The sequence below is a fragment of the Drosophila simulans genome, chromosome 3R (genome assembly GCF_016746395.2).
Source record: "Drosophila simulans strain w501 chromosome 3R, Prin_Dsim_3.1, whole genome shotgun sequence".
Classification (NCBI taxonomy): Eukaryota; Metazoa; Arthropoda; class Insecta; order Diptera; family Drosophilidae; genus Drosophila; species Drosophila simulans.
In genome coordinates this window covers 5,873,937-5,892,227 of record NC_052523.2, presented here as the reverse complement: position 1 = coordinate 5,892,227, position 18,291 = coordinate 5,873,937, and the positions used below count along the sequence as shown (strand labels likewise).

At 41.2% G+C, this 18,291-nt stretch overlaps 1 protein-coding gene across 10 annotated transcripts in view; it reads right to left on the bottom strand.

The window, feature by feature from the left end:
• Nucleotides 1-1,304: 1,304 nt before the first annotated feature.
• The window catches only part of LOC6727349, a 108,966-nt gene continuing 91,979 nt past the window's right edge, over nucleotides 1,305-18,291 (bottom strand). For 5 of the 10 annotated variants that reach the window (XM_039296019.2, XM_039296017.2, XM_039296018.2 and 2 more), the window contains 12 exons: nucleotides 16,631-16,963; nucleotides 13,708-13,763; nucleotides 13,183-13,367; nucleotides 12,896-13,093; nucleotides 10,185-10,390; nucleotides 9,803-10,026; nucleotides 8,400-8,733; nucleotides 6,609-6,673; nucleotides 5,916-6,138; nucleotides 4,951-5,078; nucleotides 4,745-4,855; nucleotides 1,305-4,384 (listed from right to left, as the gene is read on the bottom strand). In XM_039296019.2, coding sequence (XP_039151953.1) covers nucleotides 4,124-4,384; nucleotides 4,745-4,855; nucleotides 4,951-5,078; nucleotides 5,916-6,138; nucleotides 6,609-6,673; nucleotides 8,400-8,733; nucleotides 9,803-10,026; nucleotides 10,185-10,390; nucleotides 12,896-13,093; nucleotides 13,183-13,367; nucleotides 13,708-13,763; nucleotides 16,631-16,963 — 2,324 coding nt within the window. In that variant the 3' untranslated portion in view covers nucleotides 1,305-4,123. Of the gene's footprint in view, nucleotides 4,385-4,744; nucleotides 4,856-4,950; nucleotides 5,079-5,915; nucleotides 6,139-6,608; nucleotides 6,674-8,399; nucleotides 8,734-9,802; nucleotides 10,027-10,184; nucleotides 10,391-12,895; nucleotides 13,094-13,178; nucleotides 13,368-13,707; nucleotides 13,764-16,630; nucleotides 16,964-18,291 lie in introns of those variants that run through there. The other 5 variants (XM_016176367.3, XM_016176369.3, XM_039296020.2 and 2 more) reach the window with 3 other exon arrangements.

Genomic DNA, 18,291 nt, shown 5'->3' with positions numbered 1-18,291 from the left:
AGCCCGCATCGCGTATCCGCCCCGTGCCCGCTTTCATTACGATTCATTCGCAGTTTTGCTATTCAGGGATCGTTCGTCCTCAGGATGCTAAATAAAATGCGAAATAAATACATATGCTCGTGCGGGGCTTTGTATAAAAGCATTGCCACTTAGCGGCAGCAGGTTATACAAATTGAATCAAAAAGAAATTGTTTACAATTTATGCCGGCTTTGAAAACACGTTCGGCGCGGTGAGAATGAATTGTGAATCCTATTTAAATGGATGTCGCAAAGCAGCATGGGTGATTGTGTGGAAATTCGCAAAATTCAACCCCTCACGTGCCATGAATGAATTTGCAGTGAGTGTGTGTGTGCGTTTCAGCCAAGGCATCCCGAATTGTCCTCACGTCTAGACATAATTTCTTCAATCATTTATTACCTAATTAAGTGGAAGTATAAATGCCAAACTCAGCATGCCAGTGGGCGTGGCGGGTCAGAGGGGCTGGGAAGGCTAGAAGGAGGTCGTGTTATTTTCGTTCTCTTCTGGGCCACCGCCTTTTGTATGCGAATTAACTGGCAAAATTCCAATGATTGACCTTACTCTTTGTTGTTCGAGTACGCCCGCGTGTGTTTGTGTGTGTTTTGGTAGATGTGTGTGTGGATGTGCCGATGCTTGTGGGTGTGTGGAGTGCAGTCGAGTGGTTCCCAGGGAACTTGAGCTTAAGCCATGAAACGGCGTTGCCTTGAGCAAGTGTCTTTGTCTTCGGCTCATCTTTTGTTCCATGGCCCCACATTCAAAAGCATTGTGTGCGGTTGGCTTTTCTTTTCAGCCAGTTCGTTTTGCTTTCCTACTGCCGCCTTTTTGCCCTTGTTTACCCTGCTTTTTTTTACCGAGTGTTCAGGTCTTCTTCATATTGCGCTGTCTTTGTTGTTTACCGCCCCTGTTCCGTTCCTTTCAATTCCAGCACTCCCTTGCCGTCCATTGTGTGCTGGCTTTGTTCGATGGCTTCGATAGTGTCACATACTTAGTTGCCGATCGCTGGGAGCCTTTTTGGGGGTCAATAATGAAGTGCACATCGAGAGGCATGTGGCCCAGAAAGCAGAACGGAAACAAGTAACAGATACCAAATCCTTTACTTACCTACATTTAAGCCGATTTAAGGCGACTTCCGTTTATAGTGAAGTCATTGAGTACTCATTTATTATATATATTCTTGAACAACTATTTTAATGCATAAATACTTATAATATTTTTAAAATTACCTTTGCGAACAAAACTTACCAAGATATTTATTTCAGCTGGCCAAGTAAAAGTACACGCAGTATTTACTTTCTATATTTTGTGGTTTCTTTATTTTTTCGCATTTGTTCTTCTTGTTGTTTCACTTACATTGTTTTTATTACAAATATGCTACGACGTATCGCTTGGTTTCTATTCGCTTTGCATTGTTTCATAATTTATATATAAATTATCTGTATCCATTATACCTCAATTCGGTTGTATACGCTAACATAAAGCCCGCTTACTTACAAATCACGCACTTGTGCGCATTCCTAACATATCGTATATTTATTGATATATCATTTACTTTGTAGGTTTCAACTTGCAGCTTTAAACTTGAAGTATGGCTCTCGTTTTCCTCATGCATAATTTTCAAAGTATTCGCTCTGCTTTGCGTTTCATTACGATGCCATTCAAATTCACGTACCCATGCTACAGATTGCTATTTGAGTGCTAGTTTTCCCTCTGCATTTTGCTTGCTTTTTACATTAATGCGACTATTTTGTAATTTTCATCATTGTTTATGTTTCGGTTCTCGTTTTTTCATTTTTCCATTTTTTCACTTTTCATTTATCAGTTTACTTTAACGGTACTTTACATTGTAGCTACGCTTTGTCCGCACCCCAAAAAGTGAGGAGATGAGATGAAACAATACTGTCGACCTGCCAGCGATATGATCCGAAACTATAACGACTTAGTTGCTGCATTCGTGGGCCATCAAACGATACGGATAGGATAGCAAATGAACTGAAATCCAATGCCCCAACAATTCTACTAATTTTCCCTATTCCTAGCGACCTACGAGCTGCTCCGATAAGTTAGTGTTTGGTTTGGATAGCCTTAAATTCGTCTAATATTTAGCTAGAAGCAGGTTTCCAATAAACTTTACACTTTTCTGCTGATGCTGCCTATATACTTTTAGGTTAAAGCGATGCTTTCTCTAAAGACTATTAAAGTAGTTTTCAATGCTCTCTAACGTTTATAACTTTACGCATATGTATAATTATTTATATATATATATATATATTTATTTATTTAGGGGTATATTTGACTTAGATATGTTGCGGTTAGATTTAATTTGTGTTAACAGTGTTATAATTGCAAGGATATTCGATAGTGATACGGTTTAGCCCTTGGTGTCTATATTACATTATCTTTCGTCTAACTGAAGCGCAGGCTAGGGGTTTGCCAGATATCGTATAGGTATTCGTTAGAATGTGTATATATATATATTAATGTGTATAAACATAATACATATCGCCGAGTATATGCATTAAGGAAGACATTTTTTCATGATTGTGACCATTTTCAATATGCGCACATTTCACACTGCTACAAGTTTTCCTTCAAATGGTCAAGCTTAGACTTAAAGTGAGTAGTGCGTGAGTAGCGTGAGTCTTTAAGTCAAACACTCGACTGTTATTCAAAGATATTCCATTCACTCAGGTGTTCATAATATTCCTATTTACAATAGCTATTTCCTGGCTCTTGCATACTTTATTTAAGGCTCAACTGAAGTTTCGTCTGATATACAATTCATCTTTGCTGTTTTAACGCGAATCAAGTATTTATATTATATTTCATAGGGTTTGGTTTAGCCAAGTGTTTTTGTTTCTTGTATATCGTTGTAAATATTATGCATAGTATAGTGGTATAAAGAACTATGTACAAAAGATTCGAGCAATCGAGGGACATTGTAAGAATTTCGCTTCCGTGTAAAACTCGTTTAGGTGTTCATATTGATATGTACTGTTAGTATTTAATTACGTAAATTGAGTTCAAAGTGGTAAGAGTATGTACAGCGAACTGAAACGGTAATCAGGATTCAGGATTCTGGATTCCGGGGTAAGCAATGAAACCTGTTGAAACGAGGCGAGGTCGCGGTGAAAGCCGCCCCGGTGAAATTGTGGCAACAATCGAAATGCATAACGCATAATTGATAATGAAACCGTAATTGTTTTCGCACCTCCAAACGAAACGGAAAACTATGAAATAAATTAACAATAACGTTTTGCACGCTCAGCCGCGAATGCGAATGTGAATGCGTTAAATGAGTTCATTCGCACGCCTGACTATTATTTGTCTGCCCGGCAGAAGGCAGATGGAAAAGCCTAAAGGCGTATGCCATGCCACATTAAATTGTAATTAAAAATCAAAAGAGAACTGGCATATCCAGAAGAGGCACACACATCCGTTAACAAAGTAAGCACAGTTAAGGCGGTTAATAATTCTTTTTAATTGAGGCGGCTAAGAACTTTATAGAGCTCAAAGAGCGATGCTAGGTGTGTGTTTGGGTGCGATAATGACGTATGGACAGACGGGCAGGAGTTCTTATTATTGTTTACCGTATAAAACTCTAGCTACGGATAGTACTTAATGCATATGCCTTCTATGTACACGCCACATCAAATCCAACTATCGAGTGTGCCTCTGTTATCGGCTAACAATATTATTATGTAGACAGCAGTTTCCTTTCACATTAAATTATAGATTAATCTAGATGAGTTCTAGGCGTATGTCCTACGAGTTTTCTTTGTATGTGTGTATATCCCGTAATGCTTCACATATGTATGTACGTATCAAAAGAGACAGCAACATCCTTAAAGATCAACAACAAAGCTTCACGAAAATCGCAGCTAAACACATAACTAGCCACTAGATGTATACAACACATTATGAATACGCTATGCCATGTGCGGCGCCTAAGAGTATGCACCATATCTTTATAGTTTGTGGTAATCGCTATCGTTTCATGTATCGCATTTTGCCTGGCGCATTTCCCACTGTTTATCCCACCCTACAAATATCTACTACGTACAGTTATGCAATTGTCCTGGCTCTAATCCTTCAGCTATGCGGCTGTCATGTCGCCACATCGCTCATACGCAGCGTTGTCCAGCTGGAGAGATACGCCAGCGCGAGCATGGCCGCGTAGAGCAGCCGGTGGCATCCGGCAAACTGGCCAGGACCATGTCCACTTCTGGCCGCCGCACTTGTGCTCTCGGGCCAAACGACCTCGACTTCGGACATTTTGAAAATGCTCAGCAGTCGGTGGGATTGAAGCTCGCTGTGCTCGCTATTGATTTGATGACTGATGGTCTTCAGTATCGCGGTGCACTCGTCCTGCAAACAGCCAGATAAGCAGTAATAGTAGTCGATTGGATTAGTTCGGGAAATGGATTTGCTGCCGCTGAGCACACGGGTAAATATTATGGGCTTTTGCAACATCACTTATAAGAAAAAATGTGGATGCAGTCTTCACTTCATTACTTGCCACACGCTGTTGCCACATAATGTAGTTCAAACAATTTTAATTAATATTCGAATCGGAACTCCGGAATTTGACTGTATTAATTTAAATTAAGCTACTATTTTTCGAATGCAATATATATATAAAGTTGCAGCAAGTATGCAAGTGGCTCTTCGAACCCATTAATATTTCTCTCTGTGCATCTGAGTTTTGCCTGTGGCATCTCAACGAACCTTCTCCTTACGCAGCAGCTCAATATCCTTCAGTTTGCCGTCGTGCGGCAACCGCGCAGCAATGATGATGTTCTCCTCGGTCATATTGAACAGCGTGAGGGTGCACTGCGTCTGAATTGGGAGGGGGATGAGTAAACCAACGTCGGAATGCAATTAATATATTGCTGGCCATACTTTATTATGCGATCGGCGGACCGGTGGCTTACCTGATTATCGATGTATGTGGTTACGTACTGCTGCAGGGCCCGCACGGCATCCTGCACCCCCAGGTTGGTGTGGGGCCTCAGCAGCGCCTCATCCGCGGCACTGTATCCGAGCAGCAGGAATATCCCACCTGAAAGCGAGAACAGAGGAACGAAATATGTAGCGAGTGCCGCATCCATTGCAGCAAATGTAATTTACTGCCAGGGTCCGCGCACGAAAACGCACGCAAGTGCCGTGTGGCAAGTGGACAAGGACCACGCAACCTTGCTGCCACAATGGCTCCTCTTTCCTTTTTGTGCCAAATACCCTCTAAAGTGGCTACTCGGCGAAGGAAGAGGCCCTCTGACAAAGGCTTTAAAGAAATGTGTGCGTGCTGCTTTTGGCGAGAAATCGGCTTTAAGTTGTTCAGGGTACTGGCAAAATATGATTTATGTTCGGGAAAAATATTGCGATTCTTAGAAATAGGACCAAACTATTTCCTAAAACTAAATAAGCTGCTTTATAATTAAACGAGATTTAGTGTCATTTAATTTTACGCTTCGTTTTTATCATAAAAGTTCTACATGTAATTTATATAGGCCTGCTGCGTATATGGTATTTATAAAACTAAAAACATTTTAGCGCATGTTTAAATTTTTAAAAGTTTAATATGAATAGCAGTTTATTTGTGTTCTGCTTACAACCAATCTAATATTTTAAAACGCTACAACAATTTCCATTTGCTTAGTGTAGGACTTTGGAAAAGTTCTCGGGCAGCCACACGCAAAAATGCTGCTGCATTCCTCCTGACAGCCGTGCCTCGTCATCGCCTGTCGCTGGCGATAATCGCTAAGTGCTTAACGCACTGCGAACCCGACACGCCACCGCAGGACCTCCGCAACAAGGCAGTCAGGCAGCTAGGCAGTCAGGCACACACTGATATCCTTTCGAGGGGAGAAGTGTGTAGAAGGAGGAGTTGGCAACTCACCTGGCAGAATGTACTCCCCGAGCGGCGGCTTCATGCAGATGAAGCGGCCCGAGTAGCACAAACAGCGTCCGCGGAACGCCTGGTAGGCGGGGGAGGCGTGGCTGTAGAAGGCGAGGGCGGTGCGGCACGGGGCGAATGGCACGCAGAGGGCGTGGCAGGTGAGGATGAGCGACTCGCCGCAGCTGCACAGCTCACTGCACTCGACGTCGTCCAAGGAGTAGATCTGAAACGAAGGAATTCCCCGCGATGAGTGAAGGAATAAAGTGGCATTGTGCGGGTGCATTACGTATACGCCCGGTGTACTCATAATTAAATGAGTGCGCAAACAAAGCGAAATTTATTTCCCCCTCTACTTCGCCAGCTGAATTCCTATTTATATATTTTGATTCCCTATTTTTACCTAGCACATGCCGCCACGTGCTAGATTTAAATCCAACTTTTCGTACGAATATTTCAACTTTCGGCTGACTGACCATTTTTCTCCGGCTTAACTTTTAGTTATGTAAATGCACCAGAAAGCACTCTCCGAACAACAAAGCCGGGCATAAATATAAATGAAATATTAATTGACACTTATTTGGCTTCAGACTTGCCATTTTCACTTAAGTGCGTTAATAAATAAAACACTTAAATGCTTGGAATATTTTTGGCATTTAATTGTAATTGTTTTTGATTTCGCAACAATTTACTTACTCGCTTGCTGCTGCCTTCCCGAATAAGTTGATCCGACTGACGTGGTCGCTGGACAACGCAGTTTCCTGCAAATAAAATCATATGTATAAATTATTCAATGATAAATAAGTGATTCAATTAATAAAGGAAACTTCAAGTTTGTAAACTAGTTTAACGCCTTTAACTTAATTCTCACTCTACTTGCACCACATTGTTGGGATTTAAGTGTGTCCGTTTGGTCTTGACTTTGCACCACCCCAAAAAGACACACATCCCTTCAGCCTTTTTTTTTGGTGGCAGCCAACGTACACAATGCGACCCTGCCACTCATGCCCAAATAACGGATGTCCGCCACTCATGTGGAGCATTCATCATGTCATCAACGCCATTACGAGTTTTTCCTGGCCAAAAACTTTTGCCGGGTGGCTGGTGAAGGGGATTCGTGTTTATATAGCACAAATTTGCACATGCATACACACTTGGGAGTCGGAGTGGAAGACTTTGCCACTTAATTACTATCAAAGGGCACTTTAGACTGCCAAGATGCAACTTAACTGGCACCTGGGGCTTTGCCATCTAATCAAAATCCCTATTAGGCTCAACTTTGCCAATAAAGTCGCCATAACATGCACATAAATATTTAAACGGGGGTCGCTGGTCTACAATGGTTAAATATAGTTTTAAAATCTCTGCTTCACTTCCCGAGCAAAATCAATTTTAAATGAGGCACAAACGGGGTTCAGCTGCGGGCAGAAACATTTCATGCAAAATTCAAAGCCGAATGTCCCAAGTGTCTAAATAATTCCAATGGACGAGCTGACCACATGGATGACGGACGGACCGACTGAATAACTGACCGAATGACTGACAAACGGATGGACTGATGAACGGTGGGCAAACAAACAAACTCATTTACATTTTTAATGATGTTTGTAAACACGTTTCGAGCCCGGAGTCCCTGTGATAAATGAATGGACAATATACGCTGTCCTCGGCAGGAGGTTTTAAATAACGGAAGTATTATCACAGTGCAGTCGAGTGATATGTGTGCGTTTGGCATTCAAAACCTAATCGGATTTGCCAATGTCCTAGGTCCGCAAGACTCTACGGCATTTTGGAGGTCCTTTCAGGCGATTTGCCGCACATATGCACTATGTACACTTGAATAATTGCCACATCGGCCGAAAGCAAACTCATTTCCGGTCATGCTTTTGGATGTGGGCGGGTGAGACAACCATGGCGGATACTGAATATTAAATGATTGCCGCACAAAATATTAAAATAATAATAACGCCAGCCGCTGAGTTATGCTTTCAATTAGCCAAACAACCGCAGCCACCGCATCAATTATGTTGAAAACTTCAAAACGGAAACGATACCCAAAAGAACGAAAATTGTGAGTGATGTGTGTGCACGAAAAAAAAATCTGATTTTTTTAAAAATTAGTTATTCCATGTTGAGTGTGGTTATAACTATCATTAAGCTTATTAGTTCTTGTTAGCATCTTTTCTGGATATTTGATCAAGATGCTTTAAATAAATTTTTCTAGCGGTGGCTGATTTAGTGACTGTAATCTATTCTTATTAGGAAAATTTCCATAAATTAGACCCAGATTTTTCTCGCAATATGGCTGCCACATAAATTATACGAAGCTGCTGAAAAGTTTAGATGATGCACCAGAGGCCGGGCCAATATGTGCCCTCTAATTGACGGGCAAAGGGATAACATTTTTCTGACAGATACGACCTCAATTGGATGCCAGATTCCAACGGACTGGGTGGTCCATATTATGACCCACTTGCATTTACTTACTTGGCGGCTGTGTTGTTGTCGTGGTGGCCATTGTTGTGGTTGTTGTGGTTACCGGCTCTGTGATGCTGATGCCCACAAATTCTGTTGTTTCCCTTGGGTCGACGAAAATTACTGGATCATCGAAATCTACACTGCCGACGCGTCCCTTTCCGCCATTTTTACGTCTGCCGTTACCATTGCCATTTCCATTTCCGTGTCCATTGCCGTTGCCGTTGTGATAATCGTCATTTCCGCCATTTCCGCCGCTCTCGACATTCACGCTGGGCAGCGGTATCGAATCGGGCGGATCGAGATAATTGTGTTCCACCGATGTTGGCTCCGATTTCTCTTTTGCCTGCCGTTTCACCGGTTTCCCAACATTTTTTGTTGCCATTTTTTGTTCGGTTGGGTTTTGCGTTTCGCGGTTTTTCAATTTTATTTCATTTTTTGTTTGTTTCATATTTGTTGTTCCACATTTTTATTTATTTATTTGCATTTTTCGTGGTTTTTGCGGTTCATTGTTGCAATTGTTCGGTAGGGAGAGAAGAGATGTTAAAGAGTTTGAAAACGAATGCGAATATATATATATATATATATATATATATATATTGTGGCGGTGTGTGTTGGCCAAGGGGAAGGGAACGGGGCTTAATCTTTCTGCCGCTCCAGCAGCAAAGGCAGCTACATTGGCTGCAGGTCAGGAATTGATTGCTTTGTCGGTTTGCCAACCCGAGGAACTGGGCCACAAGCAGCAACTGAAACAGAGTTTCAACAGGACGCGCCCCACACTCGAAAAAAATGAGACCCGAGCTAATTAATACAGTTCCTCGATACTCTAAGAGAAAATTGCAAAAAGAGATATAACTGATTTGAAGCTGTATTCAAAATCCTCTTTTAATTAAAAAGTAAATAAAGAATAAATGTATTTTAAGAATTAATAGGATTTTATAAAATTTTAAAGACGTTTATTTTTTTTATAATTGTTCGTCTTTACATCGGGAAATGAGAACCTAACATAAGCTTTTTTCGAGTGCTGGATGCAGGACAAGGCAAAATCCGTAGCAGCATTCATGGTGTGGCTGTGGACTTTGGTTTGGCCCGGTATGTTGTGTGGCATATTGTCCGCTTTGCCGTTCGGCCAGCCACGCCCCCGCCGCCCCATTTGAGCCACTGATTGAGTGCTGATTGGAAAACAGAAAACGAACCGACGGCCGGACAGATGGGCGGATAGATGGGCGGACGGACAACTGGACAAGATGAACGGACTGGGGGGATGCTGCAGGGAATTCGGAACAGGTAACTGTTGTTGATGCTCGTTAAAATCGAACGGAACGAGGCGATTCGAATGGGATTAACCACCAGTTGACCGCAGCGGAGCAATTAGGTCTCAAAGGGGAGTATCCGACGCCTAAGTAGTCGCTTACCGTTATTACGTCCTTGAAGATGTGCGTCGCAGGCTTCCTTGGCGTTTGCCGCGGCTGCATGCTGGTCGTCGTAGTTGTTGTCGTGGTGGGCGGAGGCGGAGGTGGTGGTGCCCGCGTGGTCGTAGTCGTCGTTGTTGTCGTCGTCGTGGTGGTTGTTGTTGTTGTGGTGGTGAGGAAACCGAGCTCAGCCAATCGCTTCATATGGAAGTCCTTTTGAGCCTCAACTGTCAAGATTCGAAGATTGCGGTATTTAATAAGAGACGGGTTAAACAATTAATATTGGTAGAATATAGAAAAAACATGACTTTGCTGTGTAAATATAAAAATCATAGCTAAGAGGCAATGTCATTACTCATATATGTTCGTAGTTACTCCGACTTACCCACACATGGGTTCATCCACAACAGACGCCGCCATCCAACGCACTGGTACAGGTGCTGGGGATCCGTTCCTTGGCAGGCACAGGTCGTCCTCAACATGGTGCCCAGAATGCCAATCATGGCTGTTCGACATCCACTTGGTCTGCCGGCGCATTTTTTGGTCACGCTATCCACCGCACAAGCCTGCTCGTAATACTCCAACTTTAATCTGATATAGGAAATACAAATAACAGACAACTTTATTTAAATGTGTAAAGATAAATAAATTTTTCATCAAGAATAATAATTATATGTTTTCTCTATCAATTTTTTATACGCATTGCTTAGTATTTATTCCTATTTTCCCCTCGATGCACTTATACATAGACTTGTAAACCCAACGTATGCTTCCAAAAAAGGTGGCTTCCCCATTTCCATCATGAAGCCATTGCCTCTGCCGATCTCTTCCTGCCTGCCATGCGCCAGTTAGCTGCAGATGCAGTTCTCATAGTCTGGTTCCACCCGAGATGCCGGTGATAAGTGGGACGTTACCTGCAGTGCAGCTTCTCTTTCACCTGAGATTGATGTCGGCCAATTTGTGCCGGCATTACTCTCAGCATTCTATGGCATTCCATCGTCTTGGGTCGAATGCCCATTCCGTTGGAGCATCATTGCAACTTAATTTATGAGACCCCAATTTCCGGCATTCGAGTGGTGATTTTTGGTCTAGAGCTATGCGACGTATGCGTAATATTTCAATTGAAGATTATCGACGCAAGGCGACGACTTGGACATTCCAATCTGATAGTATGCTGCCTAATTGTGGTTGCAGTTAGGATAGATATATGACAATATTGCTGTGGTACGCCTATTTTCAAACCAATTACATATGTGGGAAATACTCGGCGTTGTATATAAATGATTTGTTAAGAAGATATTAAAAATAAGGAGTATTTCTTATATAATTCTTTGGATTCCAGAAAGCTCATTTTGCCTGTCTTTTAATTTAAATTGCATGAATTGAATTTTGATAACTCCAAAATAACAAGATTTATAAATAATAAGACTTAATGTAATAGGAAATCCTAGTTACCCCCTTATAGTAAATACTATGAATATTCCTTACACTCAATTGACTTGTTGACCTCTTAAAAATCCAAAAAACCTTTAGTTTGCAGGTTACATGTCGGGCACAGAAAAAAGCTTTAGGACTGTCATGCCGTTTTTCTAGGGATTCAAGTTTAGAAACTTTTCCATTTCCCAGTTGCTAGCAGAACTTTTGCAGCACTAAAAAGTGCATATTTCTATATTTCCACCCTCTTATCTCAATCTACGACTGACGCAAGCCGAGATTTTCTTGCACTCCCTTGGTTGCGTAATGCCTGCAACGTTTTGTGCAACCAAGAGCTTCGATGGCAGCCAAACAAATGAGCGTTACCCGCCGGAAACACGTTCGCAAACGGCACGTGTTGGCGCACAGCGCGTCGTATACGTAATAAGTCAACATAAGCACTCTACACGTTGCCTCTAACTTCTCGGAGGACCCAACACTGCCTCCTTTTGTCCCATCCCTCGGCTGAAGCATACAAAATGAGCGTCATTAGCCCAATTTAGTTGTTTACCAAAGCAAGTGCGATTCACTTAAAAGGCAATTAATTTCCAGAGCCACAGCAACGACCACGTACTTTGCGGTCGTTCAGCCGTAACATGACAACAAACAAACAAACAAACCCCACCGACCACCCACTTCTAAGCATGTGTGCATCCGAGATGGAAGCTGTAGGGTGCATCGGCATCAGCATCAGCATCGTATTTATAACTTAACTTTGTGTTTGACACATTCACGCGGTCTGGCTGCAACTTTCAGCATCCGCCGCCTAATGAAGAGCTGCTCCGCGGAGATTGAGGAGTTGCCCGCGGCAAACTGGTAATTTTATGCCCCGCTTGGCGGCAACTACGGAATTTCGGAGTTACCATGCTCCGGCAACCATCAGCCAACTAACCCGCCGTGTTCGTACGGTGTCAATTTTAACGAGTTCGGCTGAGTGCCAACAAAGTTGCGGCTTTCGCAGACTTTGCCGTGGCTAAACACCTCTAATTCGATATCAAGGCGCGCCCAAGTATAAGTCGCTGAAACTCAATTTGATTTAATTGAATTTGGGTTAAACCTAAAACATGTTTCTGGAAGTTTCTCGTTCCACCATATATAAACTGCCAGAAACATGCTTTTAGGTTGGACATTGGTAGTGACTTTATCGCAGTTTTTAAAATAGTTTTAATATAGTTGGCTGTTCTTCTTATTATAAAGAATATACAAAAAAAGGAAGTCAAGTGCTTACATTCAACTCGTACCATTTATTGTTTGTTTTTTAATTAAATTTTATTTATAACAATAAAAGACCTACTAATTTTATTATGAGACGCACATCAATTTAAACACAGTATGATTTATTTTTTATGTTTTCGTGATGCTCGTTAAAAATTTGTTTGATACTTAAAAGCACTATATAAAACACCCTTAATAGGCTTCGTTTTTCAATCCGAATAATGTAAATTATAGAATTTGAATTTTAAATTATGGCTGCCAAGGTAATGCAATTAAAGCTTTGCACACGACCACCATCACGTTCGGGAAATATACATTGCAGCGCCCATATTTCCGGTTCCGCTTAACGCCCGACTTTTGAATTATGACCCTCGCCCCCGTAGCCCCCACCCAATACCCAATACGCACCTGCACTCGCGGTCCTCCTTGCAGCTGTCGGCGACCACGTGACAGGCGGGCGGTGGATGGTAGTAAATGCCATTGGAGCTGGCCGGATTACTGTTATCGGGCGGTCGCTGCGCGCACACTGGATGCAGTTTTTCCTGTGCAATCATGCACATGTCGTGCCGATTGCCATTGCCGTTCTGCTGGCTGCTGCTTGTTTTTCTGAAACCAATCGAACAATGGGTTTGTTGGTTCTCCGCCATCCTGCACCACCAGCATCACCAGTACCACTCGGTGGCCTAGCCACTTACTTGCATAGACAAAAGGCGATGTCCAGATTGAGGTCCTCGTGGGGGCCCTTGTAGAAGGCCTGCAGCGAGGACATGCACGCGTTGCGATTGCAACGGTGCAGCTCACAGTGCGTCAGCATTGGCTGCAACGACGATGAGCAGGACGGATCTTCCCGGCAGGTGTCCAATGCCGTGTGACAGGTACTCTGCGGCAAGAGGAGCGAGGTGAGAAAAAACAGATCGAAATCGCTTTAAGGGCATTAAATGTTAGGCCAGATCTTAAAAGTATAAAGATTTTATCCATTGAATACTTAAATAAAAGCCAGCATTTTATTTAATCTTGAGTTCTGTTTCTAGTGACAACGAAATACTCATGTATTACTTGTTGAAATAGCTTATTTTTCGTGTAAATTTTAAAAAAAATATTCGTAACTGTTGAAGAAGTATCTTAGTTTCGCCCAGTGCACCCTAATAAACGCTACAAATTGTGTGAGCTGCACTTTGCATTTTCCATGTCTCGTTTCGGGGGCTTTTCTTTGCACTCACCTGAAAGTGTTGCTTGATTATTTCCGTTGAGAGGTCAACTTCGACATCCTGACCACCTGCAACCGGCCAAACGTGCCCAAGTGTGTCAGTCGCATTTGCATTTGCATTTGCGTAGCAGTTGCAGTGCCATTTGCATGAAGTAAATGTTGCCCAAGGGAGAGGATCGAGCATTTGGGGATTTGACGATGGGCAAATGGTGACCGCAGCGGAGATGCGTAGAGAAAATGTTAGAAACAGTTCATTAGTTTTCGATTTGTACAACCCTTTTCCAGCATATTCGACTCGGATACGGATGCGGATTTGGCGCCATCGACACGCAGTGGCACACCCAAAAATGTTCTGTGCCGCCTGTCGCCAACCAACTTGGTAATCCAATTGGGTTTGGTTTAGGCTCAATCGTCCTCGTTTCTCTATTTTTTTTTTTAATAAATAAATTGTAAAATCGCTGATTACGCCAATCGAGAGTGGATGGCATTTAGAACTAATTAAAATGCTGTACTCATTGGCAGCCTTTGTTTGCGCACATTTGCCGCTGCATGCTCTTAATTAATTTCATTTATTTATATCCGCTTTTAGCCTTTTATTCGCTCATTCACTCTCAATTGGCTTATTTAGCTAACGCGATTCAGGTGTAATTCACACGTGATTCGTGAATCTGCATACGCGTAATGCTTAGCTGAAGGCCAGGATAGAGGTTTGGATTATTGAAAGCCCATACCCATCTGATTAGAACCCAATTACTAAGCCATTTCCATATTCGGGCTTTAATCGGAATATCAATCACTGTCGCTGATTGGCTCGGGCGGCAGCAGTTATCGATTGCATTTTAATTAACCAACTTTTTGTTCGCTCTTCAGTTTGAATTGGTAATCACAAAACGTTCAAATGCCCCCCGCACCCCAGCCCCCTTGCACCGGCACAAAAAATGGTCAAAATTATTAAATCAAAATAACAGAAATGCACATAAATAACGTAAATTAAATGTAAATATTCCACAAATTTGTTTATTGCCTATTACTGGAGTCCGGGAGGAGGCAAGTAGATTGAGAGAGTGAGAGTCAATTGGGGGTAATTCGGCGGGGGTAATACTTTCAACAGTTTGGGGACGTGGTCGCAGGGTCTGCAGGACTGGCAAAACACAACTAAGTTCTATATAACGCATATGAGAGATATAAGTTAAATATGGTATTTTTATTGGTTCGACTTTAAAAACTACCAAGCCTACTGATAAAAATATTCTGTTTTAGAGGGGGGAATCGAAGGATATACTAACATTAGGCCGTACTCCTTTGTGACTGTGTGTTTAAATGGGGATATGATTTATTTATCAGAATTTCTGGAGTCCCAGCTCGGGATTCATGATTCTATGCTAATGTTCTTACGACTGTGAGAATGTGTATCTTTGGCATACTTTATTGGTTTTCAGTACTCGGAATGTCTAAGAGTGTTTGTGTGTGTATGTGGTCTTTGAAAGGAAAACATAAACGATTCGCTGCAGACTCAGCGCAAATAAAATGATTTTATGCCTCAAATAAGAAAAGGTATGAATGTAAACGCGAATAATTAGATCTCAAACGGAAAATGGAATAAGCCAAACAAAGAGTCGAGCGGCAGCGGAAAAGCGAACGAAACTGTCTTAACAAAATCAATTTGTATGTTTTTCCTTGAGGGGAGTTTCCCCACTGCTTTTAGCGAATCCAATCTCGGTTGGTTTTCATGAATTATGTGGATCAAAAGTCCTGAAGAAGGAAGTATTTGATGTTTCGGTGGCTTTGTTGTATGAAACAATGAGCTCGATGTCTTGTGAACTTGAATGTGAAATGTATGACACAAGGGTTTGCACTTGAAGAGGGGTCTTGGATCTTAAAAAACTTGATCGAAAACGCTTTAAATGTTATGTTTGATTGTAGTAACTGTTATTGGTTTGGATTCAAAAACTGGGTGCGTTGGAAAGAATTTGAAAAAGTGTGCTGGAATTGAATGTAACAAAATTGGATTGAATTTCATTTTTGTTTTTTGGTTTAAGTTTTAATATATATTTTAGGAAGAATTAAATGAATTTTGTTTAGGTTTTGGTTTTGTTTATGGTTTTCATTTTGCTCACTTAACATACGAAAAAAATTAGTATCGAACATATTCACAACTTGTATACAATTCTCTAAATTCATTTGTTTTTCTAGAATTCTCTGTTAGTTAAACAAAATGACAAACAAAATTCATAGAAAAGAATTTATTTTTAACGCATCGGAAGCAATGATTTTTGTTTTTATTTCGTTTTTGTTATATTTCTTGTACGAAAATTTCAAAAACTTTCAAAACAAATGGCAAGCTACGGAAAAAGAATGGAACACAAAAGCAATTGAGAGATTCGAGATATGTAAATATTTATATATGTATAGAAATTGTATAAATTGTTTGTAGTTGTAACTATACTTAAGGTTCTTTGGTTTTTAGTTGAGCAATTGCCAAAAATTATGCACAAAGCCGAGTGGCGTACGGATCGCGCCAAGTTGTATATATATATATATATTGTATGTATATTCACCTTCAACACAAAAGCAAAAATTGGAGTGAACTCGATGGTTTAAATTCGATAGATAAAATTTACCTGCAACTCGGGGGTGTTTTTGGTTACAGGGGGACGACACAGAACGGAAATCATAAATAATTTCACAGAAATCTATCTAAAATGGTGAACGAACGAACAAAATGAAACAACGAACTTTTTGCCTGTTAATTAGTTCTACGAGTTTGCACGCACACACACACATATTTGTCTTTGGTCGGCTGTGTGTACGGCTGCGTATTAATATATTTGAATATATTTTTTAACTTCTAGTTTTTTGCTTGGTTGGTTTGCAGTTAGTTGGTCGTGGATTTTGTTATTTATGGATTACGTTCATGCTAATACGTGTACACATACTTTGGTAGTAAACACCGGCATTTCCGTTTCCGCCGTAGCCCAAGCCCGTATCAATGATATCGAATGGTTCATTATCGGCAGCCGCCGCTGCCATGTGCCGCTGATGGAAGCCGCTTATATTGAACGGATAGCTGGGCACGCCGTGCATCGAGCCCAGATAGTTAAAGCTGCCGGATAGACCCATGCCCATGCCCAGACCGTAACCGGAAACGGAAGTGGTGACCGTGCCGGAACCGGAGCCGGAGCCCATGGCAATAAGTGGCGTATCAATTAGGGCCAGATTATCATTGAAGATTCTCTGATGCAGTTTCTCGTCCATTCCCAATATTCTTACTGCAATTTGAGGTTAGCAAGAAGAAAGAGGGTAGAATACTTGTAGTTGTAGTTGAGTGGTTGTTGTTGTTGTTATTAATCTTGTTCAGTGCCATCTATATAGTTGTTTGATCTGTTGTTGTAGTTGGAGAGTTACTGTTGTGACTGTAGTTGCAGATACGCAGCATTTGAGTTATCCAATCAGGTTCGCATAAATTTCTGTATATATTTTCTTGTGGCATTTGGCTTTCTTACAATCAATTTTATTGCTTTTTTTTTTGGAACGTATTTAAAAAAACGCTTGAAAAGAAAATGATATTGTTCGAATGCCGAAGTTACTTGGCGCAAAAGGAAAACCCTTTCCACTTGGAAAGAAAACTAATACAGATAGTGTAAACGAAACGAGAGTGAAAAACGTTAACAAACATACAGAGGGCAGTGTGCAAAATATACGGTGCCAACAATTATCGTTCAAAATTAGTGCAGTTCAGGCGTGCGAAACGTTTTGCACTCTGAAAGTAAGGGACACAGAATCGCTTTCCGAATTGTTTCTAGCCTCCCAATCGATTTCCATTACAGGTTTTGCGTCTCGCCACGCTCCGATTGGCATTTGCTATCAATGGAAAGCATAAACACAAGCCAAACAGAAGCGCATGTCCCTTTGTCTAAATGTCTGTCTGTCTATCCGTCTGTCTGTCTGTCTGTATTTCAGATGTCATGCGCTGATAGAGCGGCGAAATGCCACACGAGTCCGCCTCAAAACGGTTTGCAACCGCAGCAGTAGCTCCGCCATCACTGCAGACACTCAGGAAAAAATTTAGCGAATTTATTTTGATTACTTAAAAAAAAGAAACGAAATATCTCGTCTTTTGCAGCTAAAATTATAAAAGAAGCTTGTATTCTATTCATATTGCTCAAATACTTGAACATAATATACTTAATATACTACACAAAATGTGACTGCTCTTACGAATTCTAAACAAATTAAGTTCTAATGCACATAAATTATTCATTATTAAATCAATTTTAATTTCCCCTTACAGAATCATAATCAAGTGGTATTGGAAGGTACATTTTGTAAAAAAAACCGTTTGCCTGTAATTTCTACGATTCTATTAATATTTCGTATAAAGATAAATAATCTATGTCCAATATTAATTATATCAGAGGTACCAAATTCAATTGAAAAAATATTTTTAAAATTTCATACAAATCTAAAAGGCAGCTGCAAAGTGCCCGTTTCTTCAGTTAACTTTTTCCGTCAGTGCCAAAATGGCTTATCTCGGCGAGAGCACGCCGAAGTGCGCTTCATTTGCGGCGTCTGGCAAAGCTCAAAAGGATGCCAGTGC